General features: G+C 45.5%; 1 protein-coding gene across 2 annotated transcripts; it reads right to left on the bottom strand.

Annotated features, from left to right (window-relative positions):
* Positions 1–5,490: 5,490 nt before the first annotated feature.
* Positions 5,491–25,862, bottom strand: dcst2 (DC-STAMP domain containing 2). 2 transcript variants are annotated; one of them, XM_041986823.1, is made up of 16 exons: positions 25,652–25,862; positions 24,678–24,937; positions 23,219–23,389; positions 22,897–22,998; positions 22,507–22,701; positions 22,238–22,303; positions 21,940–22,153; positions 21,699–21,856; positions 21,443–21,607; positions 21,199–21,366; positions 17,788–17,888; positions 11,098–11,237; positions 8,647–8,768; positions 6,772–6,865; positions 6,418–6,606; positions 5,491–6,325 (listed from the first exon to the last, which is right to left on the bottom strand). In XM_041986823.1, the coding sequence occupies exons 1-16, from the start codon at positions 25,747–25,749 to the stop codon at positions 6,181–6,183; spliced, it is 2,388 nt and encodes a 795-aa protein (XP_041842757.1). In that variant the 5' UTR covers positions 25,750–25,862; the 3' UTR covers positions 5,491–6,180. The 2 variants fall into 2 exon arrangements, with proteins under 2 accessions (XP_041842757.1, XP_041842758.1); XM_041986824.1 differs by having other exon boundaries at positions 6,179–6,336.
* Positions 25,863–25,913: the final 51 nt, after the last annotated feature.

Here is a 25,913-nt window from a genome sequence, read left to right as displayed (position 1 = left end):
GCAGACAGGAAGTCAGAAAGTCAGTCAGCACAGCTGGAAACAGAGAAACACTCCGAGGACGGTGATGTTAGACGAAAAACTCTCCAACAGCTCTGAAAAGGAAACCCTGAGAGGAGGGAGAGGATACTCTTCATCATACCAGCTGGCAGGAAGTTTGATGTTTGATAAATCTGCAGCGCCCCCTGCTGGTAGGAAGATGAACTAAGGGATGAACCCCTGCTGCTCCTCTTTTTGTTTTGTCTCATCACACGCTTCACATTGATTTCTTTCTTCATATTGAGTTTATTTATTTATTTATTGATAAATAAAGAAATAAATTAATCTGCTGAAGCACGATTATACTAAAATCCATCTGGAAATATATTTAAAGAACAATTTCCTGTAAGACAAAACAAAGAGACGTTATAGGTTTCCATTATTTTGTTGAGGATCTACATGAAACATCAGTGGAGAAGTAGATGAGTGTCTGAGAAATGACTGTGCTGTGATTGGTGGATTGGCCATTATGTCATCAGTACCTTGGCGGCTGCAGGTATCTGTGTAGAGATCATGGTTTGGAACTGGGTGGTGTTCATGTTGGGTCCATTGTCGGCGGCGTTGTGAAACTCGGTGACCAGCGAGTTGATGGCCAACTCCAGATCTGACAACTGAGACAGAAAAACAGCTGCTGTTATCAATAATGAGCACCGGAGGAAGGTTGTACACCCTATCAACTTTTCTACTCCCAGTGGAAGTTAAACAACATGTCAGACGATGAAACTGAGACATTTTACCAGGCAGCAACACGTCTGGAAAAAGTAGTTCCAGGGTGGTGTTCATCATGGTGCAAAAAGTAGTTCCAGGGTGATGTTCGGCACGGTGTAAAAAGTAGTTCCAGGGTGGTGTTCCGCACGGTGTAAAAAGTAGTTCCAGGGTGATGTTCAGCACGGTGTAAAAAGTAGTTCCAGGGTGATGTTCGGCACGGTGTAAAAAGTAGTTCCAGGGTGATGTTCGGCACGGTGTAAAAAGTAGTTCCAGGGTGATGTTCAGCACGGTGTAAAAAGTAGTTCCAGGGTGGTGTTCAGCATGGTGTAGCATCTCTTCTTCTAACATGTCTGGAAACGTCTGGGAAGTGAGGAGACCAGTTGCTGGAGTTTTAGGAGAGGGATGTTGTCCCATTCTGGTCTGATGCAGGATTCTAGCTGCTCTACAGTCCTGGACCTTGGTTGCTGGATTCCTGCTTCCATGATGCTCCAGATGTTGTGTACTGGTGAAAGGTCTGGACTGCAGGCAGGCCAGTTCAGCAGCCGGACTCTTCTCCTGTGAAGCCATGCTGCTGTGATGGATGCAGGATGTGGTTCAGCATCGTCTTGCTGAAATCTGCAAGGTCTTCCCTGAAAGAGACGTTGTCTGGATGGAGCAGATGTTGCTCTAAAACCTCCATGTACTTTTCAGCATTGATGGAGCTTCACAGATGTGGAAGCTGCCCACGCCATAGATCTCAGATTGGTGAAGCTCTGTCCATCTTTCCATCTGAGAGACTCTGCCTCTCTGAAATGCTCCTTTATACCCAGTCATATTACTGACCTGTTGCCAGGTAACCTGATTAGTCGTCAAATGCTCATCCAGGTGTTTCTGGTTTGTACCAGGTACTTTTCCAGCCTTTTGTTGCTCCTGTTCCAGCTTTTTCCAGACGTGTTGCTGCATCAGATTCACCATCAGCTCATATTTTCATCACATGGTGAAACGTCTCAGTTTCATCATCTTTCATTATCTTCTACTGGGAATAAAATATGACCTGATGAGAATTTTTATTTTACATTTCAGGGAGCGTCCCAACTTTTACGGACTTGGGTTTGTGCAGCAGAGACATTCCTGCATGTCTTCATTCCGCAGCTAAATTATAATGTGTGTGTTGCCGTGAAGCTGGAATCTCAGGAATTTATTACATCATCACAGATCGATGTTTTGTTTTTTGTTTTTTAAGCAGGAAACAGAAGACGTCTCACTCTGCATTCATTTACAGTAACAGGAAGACAGAAAATTCCAGATCCATACACAGTTCTTATGACCTGCTCAGAATATCGATGATAAATGTTTGAAGCTTTAAAATGATAAACGTGCACATCTCAATAAATCAGACCGTAAGTTCCTACAGCTCCGAGCGTTTCCTTGGAGTCAGTTTGAGGATTCAGACCTCAGACGGAGGTTTCTCCCTCATGCTATCAAATGACCAACAAACATGGAGCAGATCAGTGTGACAGAATCAGGGAGTTTCTCTGTAAATGCTGAAGCTATGACCGACTGGAATGAGGTCTCGGGTGTGTGAGGGGCCCTACTTCCAGCTGTTTGGCTTTGTTTCGCCTCGAGCTGATAAAGAAACGGTTAAACAGCTGAGTGAGATCAGACCAAGCTGCTCTCTGAAGGACTGAAGGCTGTTTGTGAAAGAGGGCGGCGGCTGCAGAAATTGGCCTTATCCCAAAATATCTGCTCAGAAAGCCACTTTTTTTTTTCCCTGTTTCCAGATGAATTTTCAGAGAAAAGAAATCAAACCTGCAACAGTTTCCTCCAGCTGTGGCTTACAGCTCAGTCAAGGTTAACTTTATTTTCTGCCGTTGCTCCTGAAAATCCCTCCTAAAAGCTAAATCACATCTCTGTTGAAAGTTCTCGGCCCATTGGGAGGCTCATATCCTCACACATGCTGGTTTACTCCAACATTTACACAAATTCCAATCAAATTTAAATTTTCATCTTAAATGTAAAAAACTTTTCCGGCTGCCTGAAGCAAATCTTTGTAAACCCAAACACAAACCTTCCAGTATTCCCTTCATTTTGTAACTGATGTTCACCAGATTCCACCAAGAAGTCCGTCTGGTTCAGTAAACCCTGATCTCCACAGCAACCGTATCCGTAGCTGGTAGGCGCCATAAGCGGCAGCGACAGATGTGTGATGGTGTGACTTTAGGCTACAGAGAAACTACGGAGGATGGTGGACATCCAGCAGGTTTTCTTCTTTCTTCCTGCTTCAAACAATAAATCCACCGTACGTTTAAATGTGGAGCTGCTCCTGCTTTGTTTCGATTGGTGAGTCACACAGGAAGTGATGATTCTTTCCACCAACCAGCGGAGTGCACCATGTCAAGCTCCACCCCTTAGGATCAGACTGGTAAAGCCCCGTTTCCACCAACGGGCCAGTGAGCATTTTGTTTGTTTCCGCAGGTAAAAACTGGGAGGGAGCCAGAACGTCCGATCTGACCCATCCTACCTTGCTGGGAACCAGACAGCAGACATCTTTGGGCCAAATCCGGGATACTTTTGTCACGTATGGCTCAGTTACGGCACTGGGAAGCATTGTGTGGGCCAGGTGTGGGCCAGATGTGAACCACACGTCAGCAGCCAGCCTGGACGTGAATTCTCGTAAGTATGTTGTGATAATTCAGATTTACACCCCCCACCAACATATTCTCGGTTGGTGTGAATTATTTTGAAATATTGGTCATGATTTTATTTGGCTTGTGTTTCCATAGTAACCAATCCATGAGGCGGCTCCCCGTGCTTTGACACTAAGATCACCATTTTGGAGTTTCACTTCACCAATAAACTTTGTGGTAAAATGAAACTAAGCAGGCAACACTTAACTCTCAATTTACTCCAAGTTTTCCCTATATAATAAATAATAAAAAAAAGTATGTACCTATATCAAATTTACTTTACAAGATCAAATAAACATATAGGAAAATAAAAGTTAAAGTTAGAATAAATCTTCAGTTTCGAACAGAACTCAGAGCATTCGTTTCAGAAGAATCTTTCTGTCCATAAATGCATCATGTGATGGACAGACTGACGGCACGCGTCACATAAAGGCAGAGTGGAAAATTCGTAAATAAAACGAACGGCTCGCTGCCGCGACTCAGTTCTCATCGTTTGTTTAAAAAAGCTGTTCAAAAGAACTGATTCGTCCATGAACACCACATCTCTAGCACAGAGAATGCAGAGGTACAGGTCAGGTAGAGACAAGACCAAAACCAAAAGTTAAAGAAGCTCTAAATGACGCTAAATGAAGAACATTTGGGAGTCGGCTCTTCTAAAGGAGCTGAGCTAAAAGAGCCGAATCTTTCAGAAGAGCTGGACTTCCCATCGCTAGTTAATTTCAACTTGGAAATCCAACTTAGGAAAGTGTCCCTGGTTAAAATTTCCTCCTGGAAACTTCATGTATGGCTGGAACCTTACAGATTTTCCAGGTTTCAGCTTTTACATTTTTACGTGTTATTTGTATTTTCTGTTCAGCTGAGAAGTCTGTAGTTAATCCAACAAGCTGAATCAAAAGTTCATGTTTCAAGAGACTGAAGTCAAATGAAATCAAACCTTAAAACTCTAATGACATATATATTGATGACATTTGTGGATTCACTGAATGTCTTCATGCAGATGAATAAAAGTGGCTGAATTAACACAATAAATGCTGTGAGGGAAGATTTGGTGTCATTCCTTTAGAAACGTGATCGTTTCCTGACGCCAGATTTGTGTAGCTGGAAGCTGCGTGGACAGCAGCGTGGACACGACCCTGTCATCGAGCTCCGGTCGGAGGGGTTAAACTTTATTTAAAGCACCGGAATTAATGAAACGGAAGAAAAGCGCATTTTGCGCAACGCGGACCGTTTTCTCCATCAGGAAGGAATAACCCTTTAAATCTCTGGGGTCTGACAGGACGCCTCGTTTCTGATCAGATCGATCTAATCAATACAGCTGATCGTCTTACCTTTGTCTCCATCTCTACAGGTTGGATCACAATCCACGAAAATCCTCCAAAACCGAGACGCGGCGCGCGGACAGAGACGGAGAGTTCACACCGTTTCCTGCTGGAAGGCACTGAATCCTCCCACTATCACCTACGCACACACACCCAACACACACACACTGAAAACACACCAACTCTTCTCTCTTCCCAACTTCCTTCTCTGTTCTCAGACACTCAAACAGCCTGATGGTGTTTTAGAGACAAAAAAAAAACTAAAAACTCCCCTACAGAACAAAGGAAGGAGTCTCTGTAGGTCCGGCTGAGCCTTCAGTTCTCTTATTCTAGTAATGTCCTCCTACAGGGGCGAAGCTAGAGGGGGCAGGGTGACACAGGACACCTTTGAAATCTAACTGGACAACTCGGTTACCACCTCAGGTGATTTCCAGGTCACTGGAGGACAGAAATGTTTTCCCTGACATGCAGGGCCTGCCTGAGTCTTTACGGGGCCCCAAGTCCCCCCAAGACCACCTCAGCACTTTCATTAGTGGTGGATCATCTTATAAGCTGTAAATGTAACGTGCCCAGTCGTTTGCATCGTTTGTAGTTGGCTTACATCATACCAGTGTCTTATTTATAGATCCTAGTCTTACTGGGGTAGAAAATTCAGACGGAAAACAGACGTCACCTTCACAGTAAACACGTTAACCAGCTTAATTCATTTTATTTCAAATATCTGTAACGAGTACAAAAGTGTAGAAAAGTGTTGGCTACAGGTTTAAGCTGATATTTAATGTCTGATATTAGTGAAGCTCATACACGTGCATGCAGCGTAGGACAGAGGCAGCAGGAATGGATTTAACTCGTGTTATTTAAGTGTCAACCAATTAAAACATCCTGGTCAGAGCTTCAGCGGCTGGAGAACTAATGACGAAGACCTCTCTACAAAACGAAGACGAGGGCTTGATGTGTGCCGACCTCAAACAGCAGAACCTGAAAACCTTTTCCAGCATCAGCTCTGCAGATGTTCGCTCTCAGCTATAAATCTGAACTCACACTGAAGCCAAAGCAGACGGAGTCTCACATTCACAGAAACAGAGAAGAAGAAAAGTTCAAAAGTCCTCACAGACCAGCAACCTCAGACTCTTTCTTCTTGTTCTTGTCTCTTCGTGTACTTTGGTTAAATCTTATAGATAATTTTTAATCTCTTCTTACAGCAGTTTTTTTCTAACTGATCTTTATAAGATTTAAAATCTGTTTCTCTTTTTCTCTCAGAAATCCTGAAAATCTAAAATCCAGATGTTCTCCAGGAGATCAGTTAACAGACAGGAAGTCAGTTTGCTGCAGACAAATTCCATTTCACAGCTTCATTTTATGCTTTAATAACTTTAACCACAAACAAGGAGCTCTACTGCTTCAGGCTAGTGTCGACAGGGCCTGGAGGATCCTGGATGGTCCTGGTGGTTTTAGGATGATGCTGGTGAGTGAACGCAGACTGTGTGGAGAGTCTGGTTCTGGGGACTGAAGTCGCCTGAGCCGATGCTGTGAAAAGAAGCATCGCTGTCGGACTCGTCTGACCCGGGTCGGTCCTGGTACGTCATGTCTGCTTCACTGACCACAGCCAGAGTGGGTAAACACACAATGAAGACGGTAAAGCTTCCAGAGCAGGTAAAGCTGTGAGGAGGAGGTGTTTACTGTCCCACCTGAGCTCAGAGTCAGAGTGAACGCTGCTGTCGCTCTGATCCTCATCGCCGTTGGGGCGCCCCTTCGGTCTGCAGCGTGTTGCCGTGGAGATCCTCCTCTTCATCAGCCTCCTGGCGCAGCAGTCGATGATGCGTGTGGAGTTCAGGGCTGCAGACCAAAGACTCAGCGGCTCGTCATCAGATGAGTCGCTGAGAGAAACGAGCAGATAAAACTCACCTCGTCGCCGCCTTCAAACCCGAAGGAAACGCTGCAAAAACTTTCAGGTTTTTCTGAAACTTCCTCCATTTTCAAACATAAAATGCCCCAAACAACAGTAACTCGGGCAGCAGGCTGTGCTCCCTGTTCTCACTCACAGCTCCTCCTCGCTGTCTTCCTGGAAGGTCAGAGGTCGCATGCAGACCACACACGTGTTTCCCAAACTGTGGAAACACGACCGACAGTAAACGCCTGGAAAACAAGAGCAGCTGGTTAAAGCGCTGGAACATCTGGATGAAGTCCAGCCTTCGTCTCTTTATGTGGGGAAACCTTAACTCGACCTTTCTCTCCTTCGTTCTGCTTGTCTCTCCGTATGGGAGGGTGTTTCGTAAGAAAACGTTTCTCTGGACACCAGGGACAAATTCATCACTTCCAGTCATTAGAGGACGAGAAGTCCAGAAACATTAAGAAAACCTTTCAGGTCGATATCATTTTAAATGTTTTTGGCCAAATCTGATCAAAACTACCAAATATGTAATAATCTGAATTATTTTAACCCTTTAAATGCCAGTTCAATCACATGGTTTTACTGTTTATATGAAAAAATCCCAAACAAAATAAGTTCCATATAATATGTACTAGAGCTCATTTTCTGGACATATAAGATTTATTTACAAATAAAAGAAAAAACTTTGAACGAGGGCCGGATCAGGGCGGCCGCTCTGGTCCTGGTGAACGAGGGCCGGATCAGGGCGGCGCTCTGGTCCTGGTGAACGAGGGTCGGATCAGGACGGCCGCTCTGATCCTGATGAACGAGGGCCGGATCAGGGCGGCCGCTCTGGTCCTGATGAACGAGGGCCGGATCAGGGAGGCCGCTCTGGTCCTGATGAACGAGGGCCGGATCAGGGCGGCCGCTCTGGTCCTGATGAACGAGGGCCGGATCAGGGAGGCCGCTCTGGTCCTGATGAACGAGGGTGGGATCAGGGCGGCCGCTCTGGTCCTGATGAACGAGGGTCGGAGCAGGGGGGCCGCTCTGATCCTGGTGAACGAGGGCCGGATCAGGGAGGCCGCTCTGGTCCTGGTGTACGAGGGTCGGATCAGGGCGGCCGCTCTGGTCCTGGTGTACGAGGGTCGGATCAGGGAGGCCGCTCTGGTCCTGATGAACGAGGGCCGGATCAGGGCGGCCGCTCTGGTCCTGATGAACGAGGGTCGGATCAGGGGGGCCGCTCTGATCCTGGTGAACGAGGGTCGGATCAGGGGGGCCGCTCTGGTCCTGATGAACGAGGGTCGGATCAGGGCGGCCGCTCTGATCCTGGTGAACGAGGGCCGGATCAGGGCGGCCCCTCTGGTCCTGGTGTACGAAGGTCGGATCAGGGCGGCCGCTCTGGTCCTGGTGAACGAGGGCCGGATCAGGGAGGCCGCTCTGGTCCTGATGAACGAGGGCCGGATCAGGGCGGCGCTCTGGTCCTGGTGAACGAGGGTCGGATCAGGACGGCCGCTCTGGTCCTGGTGAACGAGGGTCGGATCAGGGCGGCCGCTCTGGTCCTTGTGAACGAGGACCGGATCAGGACGGCCGCTCTGGTCCTGGTGAACGAGGGCCGGATCAGGGCGGCCGCTCTGGTCCTGGTGAACGAGGGCCGGATCAGGGCAGCCGCTCTGGTCCTGGTGAACGAGGGTCGGATCAGGGCGGCCGCTCTGGTCCTGGTGAACGAGGACCGGATCAGGGCGGCCGCTCTGGTCCTGGTGAACGAGGGCCGGATCAGGGCGGCCGCTCTGGTCCTGGTGAACGAGGGCCGGATCAGGGCTGCAGCTTTTACCTCTAAAGAGAAAAAACTAACTTAAAACTTGATGTCCTGCAGTTTTGGTGTCTTACTTCAGAAGACAAGAAGCTTCCTGATGAGGAGCAGAGAAAGTGCGGACATCACGGAGAAGATGAGCGGAATCTCCAGCGTTTCGCCGTCGGGACGTTTTGACGTCTGTCCTGTTTGACCGACAGCGGGCAGAGACAGTGGAGGACTGAGCTGTGAGTTTACCTGAACACCGCGGCACATCACAGGTCACCGTTTCCTCGTCCTTCGGTCTCAGCACCTCACCACAGGCCAGACAGGGGACAGTGGGAGGCAGCAGGTGAGACAGGTGAGCTCCTCCAGGCAACCTGAGACACAGTCAGATGTGAAACTGTTTAAATCAGATTCAGTGAGGTGTGAAGGTGCAGAGTGATGAACAGTTTCCCTGATCCGACCCCAGCCCATCACAGAACCCTGATCTAACCCCAAAACATTACAGAACCATATGATGATGATGATGATGGCGGTTCTGGATGAAGCTGATGAAATTCCCTCAGACTGATTGAATAGCTTGATGATATGGAGATCCTTCAGTCTTTCTTTGAGGAACTTTGTTTTTGAATTGTTCCGTGATTTTCTAGAACATCAGAGACTTTTTTAACCGAGCACTAATTTCAACCAGGGTTGGTCCAGTCAGTTCGGTGAGTTTACTGCTTGAGTTTCTGTCTTGATTTCGGGTTATTGTTTACATTGCTGGTGTGGGGCTCTGTCGTTAGCACCTTCTCTCTTCAACCAGTTGAGGCCGTGACGCGGGTCACGCCCACTGTGTGCTGCTCAGGGCAAAGCAGATGGAGGCCGTTTCAGCCGGTGTCCTGGTAAAGTATCAAGCAAAGTGTGATTAGCTGTGTCAGCTCCTGGCTGAAGTGTCAGCGAGGCGTCGGCCGTTGTGTCAGCCCACGTTGGGTTAAGACCACAAAGGGTAAAGACATGCGAGTCTGCCTGCGCGAGTCCACAGAGGAAGGCCACGAGCCTAAACCTCCTCACCACTAAATCAATGCACAATGTGCTTCAAACCATCCCTGTCAGACAGACGAAGACGTGTCACCCATAGACACCACAACCCGCAAAACCCGTCCTTTCCAATGGCATGCACGTCTGCCATATCCTCTGCTACCTTTGGTCTCTGGAACTGTCAGTCCGCAGTGAACAAAACTGAAATTATCAGTTCATTGATAAATCTCTCAGACATTCAGGTCCTAACTCTGCCTGAAACCTGGATTCATCCAGAAAACACAGCTACCCCAGCTGCCCTTTCTGTCCAGTCCAGATAAAATCCTCCAAGTCCATGGCTCATAGAGGTTCTAAGGAATAACAGAGCCGGACTCAGGGCTGCAGAGAGGCGCAAATCAAAAGAGCACACTGACTTGTCTGAATACCGGCAAAAAGCTAAAATATTCACATTCAGCCTAAAGGCGGCCAAGATAGCCTTTTATCAGAACAAGATCCGCAATGCTCCCAACACACGACATGTTCATGGTGTTTAACTCTCTTCTATCTCCACCACCTGCTCAGCCTCCCACTGTGCTGACTGCAGAAATGTTTGCTTCCTACTTCACTGAAAAGGTTGCTACCATCAGTAACCAATTCACTGAGCCAGACCAACTCAGCCTTACCAAACCAGCTACTGGTGCCTCACTCTGCTCCTTCTGCTCTCTAAATGAGGACCAAGTCTCTAAACTTCTAGTCAGCTCAAAACCCACAACCTGTCCTCTTGATCCTGTTCCCTCTGACATGGGTCCGGTCTACCTCCACTCCTTAATCCAGAGCTACACTCCCTCTACCTCCACTCCTTAATCCAGAGCTACACTCCCTCTCCACAGTTACGCTCTGCCAGTGAAAGACGCCTAGTGCTCCCACCACAAGGTGGCGCCACATCAGTAGCTAGACTCTTCTCCTCTGTTGTTCCCCGGTGGTGGAACCATCTACCAAACGTCCGATCTGCAGAGTCCTTATCCACTTTTAAAAGCAAGCTAAAGACTCAGTTGTTTAAGGAGCATTTCCACACTTAGCTTAACTCTTCTACTCAGAATGAGGTAGAAAGATTTGTCCAGATCTTTGGCTCAACCAGGTACTGAAGAAGCTGCGTGGACTTATGCCCAAGATGATGATGTTTGATGAAATGGTGATCTTGCATTTAAACAAAAGGACTTACTAATAATAAAAAAAAATTATAAGCACTGCCTCTAGCACTACATGACAGCACCTGGTCCACCTGGACTCCAGCAGTCTGACTACAACTTAATGATGACGTCCATCTTGTTTGAGTTCTTGCTTGTGGTGTTCTTCCTCTCAGATGTAAGTCGCTTTGGATAAAAGTGTCTGCAAAATGACTGTAGAATAGAATAGAATAGAATAGAATAGAATAGAAGACAGGTTCTCAGTAAAACCTGAACTGTCTGTGTTCCGTTTTTAGCTTCTCTCACAGCTTGAAATGTAAAAACTGATGTTTACAGGTTAAATGTCGACGAGACAAAAGAAGTTTTGGGTTGAAAGGATCTGAGTTTCATCAGAAACGTTCATATCAGCTCAGCCCTCTGGTCTGTGGTTGCTGCAGCGTCTCTCCTCAGGGTGATTTACATCAGTTATTAAAGGTCTTTTCTGAACCTTTAGGAGGTGAACACAGTTAACATGTTGTACCACATCAGTAAAGTTTGAAGACAACTCCTTCCTCCTCCTTCTTCTTGGTCAGCTTGATTTCTGGCTGCAGACCTCCTCAGGGCTCTGCCCACCGCCCTCCTCTGATCCAGGATCTGCTGGTGGAGGAAGTGGATCCTCTCCTGGAGAACACGGTAAGAGCCAAACATGTGTTTAGGTTCAAGTCCTCATGTTCTCATTTAGCAGAGGAGACACACCAACACACCTGTTTTCAAAGTTTAAATGAACACGCTAATAGACATGTTGTAACTCAGAAATTCACATTTACAGTAAAAACATTTAAATGTTATTCACATTTTCTAACCATGAATCCAAAATGTTGTTGGAAAACATCTAGTGATGTCCTCTAGAGCCAGAGGAAGTTTTAATATGTGTAGTTATTACATAGAACAAATGTAACAGAATAAATTATTACGTAGACTTGAGCATCTCATCAGGATCCAGGAGTTTGCTGTGGACTGGTTTAGATTAGATTTATCAGACAGATCCCAGTTTAAATGTGTACTCCAGAAGCTATGGTGTTCCTCAGGGATCTGGACTGGGACCAGATTTGTTTTTATTATGTATGCTTTTTTATCATCAGGAAACACAACATTTACCGTTACGCTGATGACACCCACCTTTACTTATCAATAAAACCTGACGAAACAAATCTATGATCTAAATTATAGAATCATCTCAGCGATACTCATGTGTCCCAATTCAGGGTCTGCATACGATGAAGTGCGGATTCGTTGGCTACATAGGTCATCATGGTGCACCAAGCACGGTCCCAATTCGAAGGAGCCCCTGAATCCACCTTACAAATCCGCCCTTCATTTGACCTCAAATGAAGTCCTTCATGCCATGGCCTCTTTTCTCCAGAATTCCTTGTGCACGAGACGGTGGTGAATGAGCAACCAAGGTCAGAAGAGTACGGTTCTTTTTTTTTTTTTGTGCACACCCTAAATTTGGACACACCTATTAAGACCTGGGCGAGCTAGAATTTTCTTACAACTTTAACAAAAATTAAAGCTGTTGGTTTTGGTCCTAAAAAGATCAGAGATTATCTAACGGGGTATTTACTGTCATTGGACGGCTTCTCGGCTTGTTTACTCTGCAGCCAGAGTTCTGGCCCAATAAACCCAGTTGAATCAGTTTTATGTTCCCATTATGGTTCCTTGGAAAAATTAGAATAGAAAATGCTTCTTCCTACTGAGTCTTCTAATTGTTTAGCCCCCCCCAATTTTTTAATAATCTTGTTTTTCCATAGTACATAGACATCTCTGTTCCCAGAGTGCTGGTTTCTTTATGATTAAAAGTCTTTCAGGAACCAGGATGGGAGGCAGATCCTTCAAATTTCAGGCAGCTGGTTTTATGGGACCAGTTGCTGGTTTGTGTTCAGGAAACAGAAACTCTGTCAGGTATTTTTTTTTTTTTTTAAAGGTTTAACTTATTGTTCTTCATGACCTCTGGTACCTTGCAACATGATTTGCTTTCAACCTTTTGAGAGCCCCAGTCTGGTTCAGGTCTCGTTAAATTCCAGTCTGGTTCTGGTCTCGTTAAACCCAAGCCTGGCTCAGGTCTCGTTAAACCCTGGTCTGTTTCAGGTCTGATTAAACCCTGGTCTAGTTCAGGTGATGTTAAACCCTGTCCTGGCCCAGGTCTCGTTAAACCTCAGTTTGGTTCAGGTCTCGTTAAACTCCAGTCTGGTTCAGGTCTTATTAAACCCTGTCCTGGCCCAGGTCTCGTTAAACCTCAGTTTGGTTCAGGTCTCGTTAAACTCCAGTCTGGTTCAGGTCCTATTAAACCCTGTCCTGGCCCAGGTCTTGTTAAACCTCAATTTGGTTCAGGTCTCATTAAACTTCAGTTTGGTTGAGGTCTTGTTAAACCCTGGCCTGGTTCAGGTCTCGTTAAACTCCAGTCTGGTTCAGGTCTTATTAAACCCTGGTCTGGTTCAGGTCTTATTAAACCCTGGCCTGGTTCAGGTCTCGTTAAACTTCAGTCTGGTTCAGGTCTTATTAAACCCTGGTCTGGTTTAGGTCTTATTAAACCCTGGCCTGGTTCAGGTCTTATTAAACCCTGGCCTGGCTCAGGTCTCGTTAAACTTCAGTCTGGTTCAGGTCTTATTAAACCCTGGTCTGGTTTAGGTCTTATTAAACCCTGGTCTGGTTTAGGTCTTATTAAACCCTGGCCTGGCTCAGGTCTCGTTAACCCTCAGTTTGGTTGAGGTCTTGTTAAACCCTGGCCTGGTTCAGGTCTTAATAAACCCTGGTCTGGTTTAGGTCTTATTAAACCCTGGCCTGGTTCAGGTCTCATTAAACTCCAGTCTGGTTCAGGTCTTGTTAAACCCTGGTCTGGTTCAGGTCTTATTAAACCCTGGCCTGGTTCAGGTCTCGTTAAACTCCAGTCTGGTTCAGGTCTTATTAAACCCTGGTCTGGTTTAGGTCTTATTAAACCCTGGCCTGGCTCAGGTCTCGTTAAACCTCAGTTTGGTTGAGGTCTTGTTAAACCCTGGCCTGGTTCAGGTCTTATTAAACCCTGGTCTGGTTCAGGTCTCATGGTTGACAGGTTCAGACATGCCTCCAGCTTCCTCCTCTCTAGGTTTCATTCTTCAGATTCCTCAGATGCCTCTCAGCTCGGTGACTTTTCACCTACAGTATCTGGACGACCTAAAACACACCTGTAGAAAAACCTGCCCTCGGGTATCCCCCCCCCCCCCCCTTCAGCTTGAAGATGAATCTCAGTGTCGGTGGAAATATGAACCAAGGTTTGAAAAAGCGTCCAGGAAACTGAAAGTAGCTGTTTGATATTGTTGTATGATATTTTCTATAATGTGTGGTTTTCATGGTTTTATGGCAGAGTATAAAAATGAAACTCTGTTCACTGAGTTTGTCTGTCAGGCAGCAGTGATGTTCTAGATCATGTTACCTGAAACCAGGAGCTGCCTTCAAGGCTGTAAAGAGAACAAAGGTGTGAATGCAGCAAACAGATTACATGTTAGATAAAGAGCAGCAGCAGCGCTAATCTGCACATCTCAGACGGGGTGGGTGTGGGGGTAAAGGAACTCATCAAACTGAATGAACACAACTTCAACTTCGACTAAAAACCTTCATAAATAGTTATTCTGGACAGGATATGTCCTTAAGTCGCATATAAATAGGTTTCCAGGACCCACAAAATATTCCTATAAGGAGCATCCAGTCTCAGAGTGATGCAGAAAAACTGGTCCATGGATTTGTTCCTTCCAGACGCCTGTAATTCCTGATTATTGTTCTGTCCCAGAAATATTCTGAAAAGCCAGTTTGGCTTCAGGAAATACAACTGATGGAGGTTTTTCTTCCTAGATCTGGTCCTGATGGTGGTTTTCCTCCCTGGTTCTGGTCCTAATGAAGGTTTTCCTCTCTGGTTCTGGTCCTGATGGAGGTTTTCCTCCCTGGTTCTGGTCCTGATGGTGGTTTTCCTCCCTGGTTCTGAACCTGATGGAGGTTTTCCTTTCTGGTTCTGGTCCTGATGGTGGTTTTCCTCCCTGGTTCTGAACCTGATGGAGGTTTTCCTTCCTGGTTCTAGTCCTGATGGTGGTTTTCCTCACTGGTTTTGAACCTGATGAAGGTTTTCCTCCCTGGTTCTGGTCCTGATGGTGGTTTTCCTCCCTGGTTCTGGTCCTGATGGTGGTTTTCCTCCCTGGTTCTGGTCCTGATGGTGGTTTTCCTCCCTGGTTCTGGTCCTGCCGGTGGTTTTCCTCCCTGGTTTTGAACCTGATGAAGGTTTTACTCCCTGGTTCTGGTCCTGATGGTGGGTTTCCTCCCTGGTTCTGGTCCTGATGGAGGTTTCCTCCCTGGTTCTGGTCCTGATGGTGGTTTTCCTCCCTGGTTCTGAACCTGATGGAGGTTTTCCTCCCTGGTTCTGGTCCTGATGGTGGTTTTCCTCCCTGGTTTTGAACCTGATGAAGGTTTTACTCCCTGGTTCTGGTCCTGATGGTGGGTTTCCTCCCTGGTTCTGGTCCTGATGGAGGTTTCCTCCCTGGTTCTGGTCCTGATGGTGGTTTTCCTCCCTGGTTCTGAACCTGATGGAGGTTTTCCTCCCTGGTTCTGGTCCTGATGGTGGTTTTCCTCCCTGGTTCTGGTCCTGATGGAGGTTTTCCTCCCTGGTTCTGAACCTGATGGAGGTTTTCCTCCCTGGTTCTGAACCTGATGGTGGTTTTCCTCCCTGGTTCTGGTCCTGATGGTGGTTTTCCTCCCTGGTTCTGAACCTGATGGTGGTTTTCCTCCCTGGTTCTGAACCTAATGAAGGTTTTCCTCCCTGGTTCTGGTCCTGATGGAGGTTTTCCTCCCTGGTTCTGGTCCCGATGGTCGTTTTCCTCCCTGGTTCTGGTCCTGATGGTGGTTTTCCTCCCTGGTTCTGGTCCTGATGGAGGTTTTCCTCCCTGGTTCTGGTCCTGATGGTGGTTTTCCTCCCTGGTTCTGAACCTGATGGAGGTTTTCCTCCCTGGTTCTGGTCCTGATGGTGGTTTTCCTCCCTGGTTCTGAACCTGATGGAGGTTTTCCTCCCTGGTTCTGGTCCTGATGGTGGTTTTTCTCCCTGGTTCTGAACCTGATGGTGATTTTCCTCCTTGGTTCTGGTCCTGATGGTGGTTTTCCTCCCTGGTTCTGGTCCTGATGGTGGTTTTCCTCACTGGTTTTGAACCTGATGAAGGTTTTCCTCCCTGGTTCTGGTCCTGATGATGGTTTTCCTCCCTGGTTCTGAACCTGATGGAGGTTTTCCTCCCTGGTTCTGAACCTGATGGTGATTTTCCTCCCTGTTTCTGGTCCTGATGATGGTTTTCCTCCTTGGTTCTGGTCCTGATGGTGGTTTTCCTCCCTGGTTCTGAACCTGATGGTGGTTTTCCTCCCTGGTTCTGGTCCTGATGGTGGTTTTCCTCACTGGTTTGAACCCGATGGAGGTTTTTCTCCCTGGTTCTGGTCCTGATGGAGGTTTTCCTCCCTGGTTCTGGTCCTGATGGTGGTTTTCCTCCCTGGTTCTGAACCTGATGGTGGTTTTCCTCCCTGGGTCTGGTCCTGATGGTGGTTTTCCTCCCTGGTTCTGAACCTGATGGAGGTTTTCCTCCCTGGTTCTGGTCCTGATGGTGGTTTTCCTCCCTGGTTCTGAACCTGATGGAGGTTTTCCTCCCTGGTTCTGAACCTGATGGTGATTTTCCTCCCTGGTTCTGGTCCTGATGGAGGTTTTCCTCCCTGGTTCTGAACCTGATGGTGGTTTTCCTCCCTGGGTCTGGTCCTGATGGTGGTTTTCCTCCCTGGTTCTGAACCTGATGGAGGTTTTCCTCCCTGGTTCTGGTCCTGATGGTGGTTTTCCTCCCTGGTTCTGAACCTGATGGAGGTTTTCCTCCCTGGTTCTGGTCCTGATGGTGATTTTCCTCCCTGGTTTGAACCCGATGGAGGTTTTCCTCCCTGGTTCTGGTCCTGATGGTGGTTTTCCTCACTGGTTCTGGTCCTGATGGTGGTTTTCCTCCCTGGTTTTGAACCTGATGAAGGTTTTCCTCCCTGGTTCTGGTCCTGATGGTGGCTTTCCTCCCTGGTTCTGAACCTGATGGTGATTTTCCTCCCTGGTTCTGGTCCTGATGGAGGTTTTCCTCCCTGGTTCTGGTACTGATGGTGGTTTTTTTCCCTGGTTCTGGTCCTGATGATGGCTTTCCTCCCTGGTTCTGAACCTGATGGTGATTTTCCTCCCTGGTTCTGGTCCTGATGGAGGTTTTCCTCCCTGGTTCTGGTCCTGATGGTGGCTTTCCTCCCTGGTTCTGAACCTGATGGTGATTTTCCTCCCTGGTTCTGGTCCTGATGGAGGTTTTCCTCCCTGGTTCTGGTACTGATGGTGGTTTTTCTCCCTGGTTCTGAACCTGATGGTGATTTTCCTCCCTGGTTCTGGTCCTGATGGAGGTTTTCCTCCCTGGTTCTGGTACTGATGGTGGTTTTTCTCCCTGGTTCTGAACCTGATGGTGGTTTTTCTCCCTGGTTCTGGTCCTGATGGTGGTTTTCCTCCCTGGTTCTGGTCCTCATGGTTATTATAAATCGGACTAATGTGGTTTAAAGAAAACATTTGTTTTAACTGAATTAAAATGAATTGGATGATGATGAGGATGATTTTGTTATGAATTGACACTGTAAATAAAGCTGAATTAAAAGCCTTAAACGAGGTTATTCTATGGTCTTCTTCACTGACTGGTGAGTCGATGCTTTTCCCAGCCTCTCTGTAGGGCAGACAGTTACAGCAGAAAGCTTCTTTCATTAAGAATGAAGACCACCATCACCACGACTTCCAGCTGCTTCTCTCCAGACGGGAATTTTCAGTCTCCAAATGTTAAACTAAATTTTACGGGAAACATTTTGTTCCTGCTGCCATGTCTGAACAAGCTGCAGCGTCTGTTTGCACGTACAGTATATTTGTAGTCGTTTTACATTCATTTTCATTTAGTTCTTTATTTATTTAATTTGTTCTTTCTTTATTTTAGACAAAAGTTGCTTTTTTTGTCTTTTTATTGGTGGAGCTCTGATGATTTCCTGCATGTTCTGTGCTGCATTTGTTTTAGTTTGTATGTATGAACGCCATCCCACTGGAAGATAAATTTACCCTCGGGTATAAATGAAATGAACTGGTTTGAAACCAGTTAACAGATGCTAAGAACCTCAGTGTGTTTACCAGTTCTCGCTCTGGATGATATGAAGCACAGATCAGTCGTCGGCATCGCTTCATCAATCCTCCGGTCAGAGACACGAGCAGAGCCAGACCCAGCAGGAACCCTGCAACACCGAGCAGAACCAGTCAAACCAGCACAAACTTTTCTGTAAGCAGCTGATTTTTATTCCTGATATTTTGGGAAATTTCTGCTTATCTTTGAAACTTGAAATGATTTCTGTCATTTACACTGTGTTATAAATTATTCTACATATACTATTTTTGTTCATTTTTTATAAATATTCAATGTGAATAACAGTAAACAATTTCATAAAGTTAAATATTATCTGTCGGCCAATAATGAAAATATCAAAATAAACTGCCCCAGATTATTCTGCATAATAGCTCAACATTAAATATGTTGTAAAGAATTGAAGAACGTGAAAACACACTAAAACATGAAACATGTCAGAGTAACTTAAAACGCTGATGTTGTTACTTAAGGCTGTTACAAACTCCGGGAGAAGCGACAACCTTTTGCTCTCGCGGATGTGAATGGGGACGGTTCTGGACACATCGGCTGAGCAGAACTTCCTTCTCGTGGGGCTGCACAGGTATTGGGTGATTGGTCAGACATCTGAGGTGGGCGTGGTTAACTCGGAAAGGAATGAAGCGTGAAGTTGTGGCTTCTGCGTTTACCCTGACGCAGGTTGAACACAGTCTTAATGAACAGCTGATCGAGCTGGTGAGAAAATACATAAATGCAAACAACGTGGGATTTCAAGACACGGACACCGCTGCGTGCACAACCCCGCCCTGCCGGCGATGAGGAAAATGGTTAAATATGACACAGACACCCCCCTGCTGTAATCTCCGTCCCGTCGTGGATGAAGCTTCTCGTGGAGGATGAAATGAACAGACTAGTTTGAACTTTTTTCTTGTTCTTGTGGCCTCGAGAAGAACAAACTTCTCGCGGAGTAGGTAACAAGCTTGAGCGTCCAGGAGAAAGATAGCTCTTAGAGATGGGATTTATGGCTCTTTGAAGGGAGCTGGATCTTGAGGAGCCGTTCCTTTCAAAGAGCCATTCAAAAGACTGGCTCATTCTCACAATATCTTACAAAATTTCACAATATATAAGAATGACAATCAAATTATGTACATATATAAAATCTACTATACAAGATTAAAAAATTGTAGGAAAAATACAGATAAAAAAGGATAAACCTGAGCAGTCAGCGCAAATTCCAGTAAATGTTTTGGATAGAACTCACAGTATTTGTTTCCAAACAAAACTCTCTGCCCATAGATGCTTCACATGAATGGAGTTGGATATCAGACTTCTATGTCACACGTTATTCATTTTATTTTCATTTTACTCAACTGTACTACTTCTTATTTACTTATTTACTCATTTACTTATTCATTCAGTCATTTTTAGCTGGAAGGGGGGGATTGGGCTTGGTGTGTGTGTATATATGTGTGTGCGTGTGACTGTGTGAAAGATTTCATTGTTTTTATTCTTATGCTTTTAATCATGTAAAGAACTTTGTGTTGCCTATGGCATGAAAAGCGCTTTATAAAGTTAGATTTGATTTGATTTGATGAAGGCAGTGTCAAAAATTTGTATATAAAAAGAATGGCTCACAAATGAACGGCTCACAGCTGTGAATCGGTTCCCATTGTTCATTTAAAAGAGTCGTTCAAAAGAATCGATTCGTTCATGAACGTCACATCTCTAACAGCTCTGAATCAGACGGTTGATCAGCACAGACAGACGGTGTGTGTCAGGCTGCACCGTAGATGATATCACACCTCTAGTTCTTCACATACACATTTTTAACTCCTTTAACCTGGAAATGATGGATTTCCACTCGTTGCCTCTTTAATGGTCCTCACCATCAAAACATGAATTATTTTCTATATAATAAATATTACAGGTGCCAAAACTTATGTGTTTGAGTGACATAATTTATAATTATTAAAATGTTGATTAGATGTTGATTTAGAAATCATATTACACATGAATACACACACAAAAAAAGTCTTAACTTCGCCTGGTGGTCCCATGGCTCCATAACTGGAAAAAACAGGAATTTCCTACAACAGGAAACAAGCTGAATTTGGTGGAATCAAGTAAAAATGTTCAATTTTACAACTTTTCTTCCAAATGAAACGCTGACATTACACAGTGAAGGGTTTTAAACTGGAACGTTTAGTGAAATTAAAAATGAAGTTTTGGCTGTTAGACCCAAATCACCACAAGACCCTTTGCCTGATATTTATTATGTAGGAAATAATTCCTGTTTTGGTGGGTTTATTTAAATGAATAATTTATTTTATCCCTCATTTAACCTTTATTTAACCAGGAAATGCTCCACTGAGATAAAAACAAAATGATGTCCAGGCCAAGACGACAGCAGCAGCACAGTTTAAAAAACACAAATATAAACTATTAAAATGAGATCAAATCCCCAAATCAAGCAGATGAAGCTCATCAGAGGCTTTTTAACAGCTGATCTCTGAATACGACACATTTTCCTGACATATTTCCTTCATCTGCGTGTTCACTCCCTTAAGTTTTGGTAAAATGTTTTCATTCCTCTCACAGGGAATTTCACTATTTGTCTCTTTTGCAGAAAGATCCTGATTTTTCCCAGACTGCATGAAAAACAGAAAGAATGTTTGGAAACATCTGCTCATGTCTGTTGTATTTTTCTGTCCAGTTTTAGTCATTTGATTTTAATATAAATCTTCTGGAGTATTAAATGTGGCCTTCCTGTAAGCTGCTTTCTGTAGACTGAACAGTTTGCGTTGCTGTGAGGAAAACCAGCTGTAACAGCTCTGATTGTTGGTCTCTGAGGAGGCTTCAGGTGGATTACAACGTGTTTGGCACATTCCCCAGAAACGCTCTGTCATCTTCTCTCAGCCATCAATTAAAACTTTATTTACAGTCATGTGTGAGTTCAGAGCCGGTTTGCTGCCTGAAGGCAAACAGAAACCAGTCTGACAAAAGGCCTTCGACGTTTCATTTAAAGATGCAGACAGAAGAGTCGTCTGGACCTTTTTATACCGATGTGTCGTTTGTTTGTAGAGAACGAGAAGAGTCGGTTCCGGTAGGAAGGTTCGATGCAATCTGCTGGTTTCCTTAACTAGGCTTTTGTTTATCATGACCTGGCTTGTATAAATACTGACTGGATGACAGTGAATTGGTTTGTAAATTTAATCTAACCTGTAGGATCTGATAATTACTGGTTTCACTTTAACCAACTCTGTTAACATACTGGGCTCAAAAATTCACAGAAATCATCAATTTCAAATTGAGAAAACCATCTTTTTTCCTCTTAGGGTTAAATAAAAAAATTTGCTAACCAACATAAAAAGAATCCTAACAGCTAAATTAGGCTACGATGGAACGTTTCCATGGTGATGTCGTACCGAGGATGAAACATGTGACGTAGTTGGGCTCCGACGGCTCCATCAGACACTTCCTGCTGATCACAGTGATGTTTCCTCCCTGCAGGATGTTGAACGAGGCCACCAGGTCTCTGTAGATGTCCGAGGCGTAACCGGTCCCTTCCACCTGGACCACCACTGAGACCGGAGCTGACAAAACAGAACCGAGTGTCACCATGGTTACCGCTCTGGCCGACCATGCGGAGCTAATCCCAAAATGTCTCACCTCTGGCGACCACGTCCCCCTTCACCTGGTGGTGAACCTGATCCAGAATCCAGAACACCAGGAAGTCCAGCGCCACCAGAAGGCTGCCAATCAGCAGGTGTCTGAAAACGGAGGTCACGCCCACCAGCACACCGTGGCGCTCTCTGCTCGACAGCTGAAACGAACCTACAGAGACAGATTACTTTGTTTTTAGTTGCTATGGTTACTGCTCTGGTTACTGTGGTTACTTGAACTTTATCATCGTAGATGCACTGACATGGGGTGACGTAGATCTTGGCCTCCCTGCGTGTGAGTGGGAGGACCGAAGCCCCGCCCCCTGAAGTCAGCTGTTGGTCGAGCTCTTTGAACTGAGCATTGATGTACACGTTATCGAAGTCCAGTTCAGAGAGATACCGGCGGCGGTAACAGACGGCCCTACACACACCAACACACACCAACACACACTCAACAAAACAGACATTTATCTAAGAGACAGGAAGCTGGGTTGAGTGTCTGACCTCAGAAAGGTGACGGCGAGCAGGACGAGGCAGACGTACGTCAGCGGCTCGCTCAGTCTCTGAAACAACTGCAGGTCCGATGAAATCTCACGCATGATGTCCTGGGAGACCTGCTGCAGAGACCGGCTGCTGTTGGCGTCCAGGTCCAGCTTCACAGAGGCCGAGATGTTGAAGTCGAACTCAGCCATCATTTTCCCAAAGGCTGCGACGGTGGCTGGAAGAGGAGGAGCTGGAGAGTCTGAGAGACGAGTCGGCAGCAGAGGAATCGCTGGAAGTAAGCGTCGAAAAATGAACTCACGATCTGCCAGGCGTTGTTTTAAATGGGCGGCAACGTAAGAGGGGATGACACAGAAGAGCTCGCCGGCTGAAAGAAAGACACAAAGTGGCCTCCTGAGTTAACAGGTAAACTTCACATGATTTTAAAAAGTTGAGAAAGTTTTGACTTTATAAATCAGACGTGAGTGAATATCTGAGGCTGAAATCATCCACCGTCCTCTGTAACAAACATGGTGCTTTTGCAAAGTCTGAATCTTGGAGCTAACATTGCTACGAGGTGCATGAACGCACCGCGAGCGAGGTTACAGAGTGGCAGGAAGCCGTCAATGATGTCACACAGGAAGTTGAATTCCCCCAGCAGGTCAGAGCAGTCGCTTCGAGCTTCGGCGAACACGTCCCGACACTTCCTGTACGGAGCGCCGAGCTTTTCATTACAGATGTCCCCGATGTCCACCAGGAAGTGGAGGACGTTCCTCAGAGTTCGAGCTGCAGGGTAAAGGTCAAATTAAAGAGCACATTTCATTTGTGTTTATGCACATATCTACACGTAGTTTACAGAAATGACCCTGTGCAGCTGTACAGGGGTTAAAAACACAACAGTTAAAAAGAAAGTAAATAAAAGGTATTATTACACAGTTTTTACAGAAAAACAAGAAACCCCACTGAGGACAAGTGTCTCACCAACATGGCGGACGCTGTCTGCCAGAGCGTTGATGAAGTTCTGGACTCTTCCTGCCACAGCGTAGGCATTACTGCTGATCTGTCTGACTTTGTCCAACACAGCTGCAAACAACAACCAAACGTCCTTTTTTACTTCTGTAAATTGGAGGAATTTAAGAGAAAAATCTAAATTTTTACTATAGAATTAAAAGTCCTCCTTCTAAACAAGGAGGGAGGTGTTCTGGCTTCTCTGAGGTAAAACTGTTGCAGTAGCTGCGGTTCTTCGATCATTTCCAGCACTATCAATGTTTTTTGGGGTGAATGAAAAGTGGGCGTGTCTTACAGAAAAGGGGCGTGGCTGCTTTCTGCATCAGCTCCTGCGTCTGATTGGCTGCCAGCTCGGCTCCACACAGCAGGCTGGAAGCAGCTCGCTTTGTGTTTTCCAGCGTGTTGTTTATTGGACCCGACAGCAGCACGGACACAAACAGGAGGAGGAGGAAGTTCCTGCCATGAGCTGAGACACAGAAGAAGAGATGGAGACCCATGATGAAGATTTCATCCTCTTCGTTTGGATGCCCAACCTCCATTTAGCACGTGTGTCTGGGTTTGGGAAGTATTTGGGAATTAACTGGGAATTCTGACTCTAGTTTATTCTTAATGACAAGTAAAAAGTAATGAACTGCAAACTTTTATATGAAATCATTTTTATATAAACAAAAGTTCAGTAACTTTGGTTTTAAAACATGTTTTGCTTTTCAGCAGCAAACACATCAGCAGTTAAATTATTTCCTGAAAATCTCAAATTAATCCATCCATCCATCTTCTGCTGCTTATCCGGAGTCGGGTCGCGGGGGCAGCTGCCTAAGCAGGGAAACCCAGACTTCCCTCTCCCCGGCCACATTTACCAGCTCATCTGGAGGGATCCCGAGGCGTTCCCAGGCCAGCCGAGAGATGCAGTCCGTCCAGCGTGTCCTGGGTCCGCCCCGGGGCCTCTTTCCGTTGGGACGTGCCCGGAACACCTCACCAAGGAGGCGTCCAGGAAGCATCCTAACCAGATGCCCGAGCCACCTCATCTGGCTCCTCTTGATGTGGAGGAGCAGCGGTTCTACTCTGAGCCCCTCCTGGATCACCGAGCTTCTCATCCTATCTCTAAGGGAGAGCCCGGCCACCCTGCGGACAAAACTCATTTCGGCCGCTTGTATTTGTGATCTTGTTCTTTTGGTCATTACCCACAGCTCGTGACTCAAATTTAAAAATGTGATAAAATCAAATATAAATAAAAAGAAAGATAAAAAATCTGGATTTATTTAAAACAAGTCAGCAGAATGAATTCAAAGCTTCTAAATGGAGAGGGAACATCTGATAGAGAACTTCAGCCATCAGGTGGGTTTTTCATAGAGGAAGTGATGTCATCCCTCTTTGATATGTGATGGTAACGTGTTCTTATGTGCTTAGCAATCCATTTCCACACGAAACTTTAAACCTTTACTGGATTAATAATGGGTTTGATGGATATCTGTAATTACTTCTACTGATGATTGTTAAAGCTCTTTTTTGTAAAAGTAAAATGGAGATTGTGTAAGTTTTACAAATTTCCCCCAAACCTCAACACCGCCTGTCAGATATGGCAGAATCAGATTTATTTAACATACATTCATGTTATATCAGTACAACATGAACTTTTTACATTGAATATTGAATGAATATTGTTATGCGCGTACCTTTTTGTATTTATAATAAAGCCCAAAACCCAACAAGAGCAAATAAACCTGAAACCTGATAGAAGCTTGTAAATATCTGACCTGAGCACATGGAGGGCAGCATCACCAAGACGCTGACCCGAACACCAGCTGACAGGCCCATGCCGAACCCCACCAGGCCGGCCAGGACCACAGTGGTGTAAACACAGAGCCATATCGGCTGGTTCTGCAGGAGGAGAGCGATGAGCCCATACAGAGACGCCAACACCAGCCCAGACACAAACGCCACCAGGCTCCACCCTGCCTCCACCAGGTGAGCCCTCACCTTCCTCGCTCTGCTGAGGTGACTGCGATCAGCTGACCTGAGGACAGAAAGGTGGAGACAGAAACTCAGAAGTTAAAGCTGCAGTGGCGCCACCTGGAGGCGAAACATTGAAACTACAGATCCCTCCTGAAGGAATCAGATCAGTCAGCAACAAATGTCACCGGATCAAAAATCTCCAACATCTTAACCCCCCACTGTGCTTCTGTGGCTCTAAGGAAACATTAATCTTTATTGTGTTTTGATTTGTTTGGTTTTGTACAGCATTTTGGTCATCTGACAATGTGTTTTAAATGTGCTTTTATACATAAACTTGACCTTCTTTTAGCTGCTCAAATTGTAAAATTATAAACTGAATATTTCCCATTCAGTGTAGAATAAAAAGGGCAGAAATGGGGATTAAATAAAACTATACAGAAACTAGAAAGTATTAAAAACAAAATTCTGCTAAAAGTATCACAAAACCAGAAGCATTTCAATAATTAATCTGTTGTATTTTAAAATATACGGAGCAGTGGGTTGTCGTGTATGTACAGTGTATTATTGTATTGTATTGTTTTTAATTATAATTTATTGTTCTCATATTGTTTAAATAAACAAATAAATGAGAATACAGTCACAAAAAATCACCCTTATGTAACACTAACGGTTAGCGTTGCACTAACGTTTATTTTCTTATTAGCTTTGGCTAATTGTTAGCTTAAAGCTAACAGATAGCACCGCCTGCTAGCTAAAAGCTGCTAATATTTCTTACCTGTGCGGGACTCCTCTGAAAGTTTGCGTGTCTCCGTCTCTCTCCACCTGGACAGTGATGTCATTTACAATTTGTCTTTCCTTTCTACCAGCCCTCATTATTCAGATACGCTTTCACTCCAACAGAAACGTTTATGTAACCTGGAGAAGAAGCCGTCATGGAGGGCAGCGGGCGGACGGGCAGAAGATTCCGTTGCCAAGCAACCGTCACGTCTCTAACCGCAGACTGGTGGAGTTTTCATTTTTTATTCATTTACTATTAT

This window comes from Melanotaenia boesemani, chromosome 6, assembly GCF_017639745.1.
Source record: "Melanotaenia boesemani isolate fMelBoe1 chromosome 6, fMelBoe1.pri, whole genome shotgun sequence".
In the NCBI taxonomy this organism is placed as follows: Eukaryota; Metazoa; Chordata; class Actinopteri; order Atheriniformes; family Melanotaeniidae; genus Melanotaenia; species Melanotaenia boesemani.
Note: the sequence above shows the minus strand (reverse complement) of the source record. Positions and strands in the feature narration are given on the sequence as shown.

Coding starts and splice junctions, on each gene's coding strand:
- dcst2 (XM_041986823.1), bottom strand. CDS start 25,749: ATGAGGGCTGGTAGAAAGGAAAGACAAATTGTAAATGACATCACTGTC. Junction 21,608..21,698: donor CAAGATCTACGTCACCCCAT/GTCAGTGCATCT, acceptor CTGTCTCTGTAG/GTTCGTTTCAGCTGTCGAGC. Junction 6,866..8,646: donor TGATGTGCCGCGGTGTTCAG/GTAAACTCACAG, acceptor CTTGTTTTCCAG/GCGTTTACTGTCGGTCGTGT.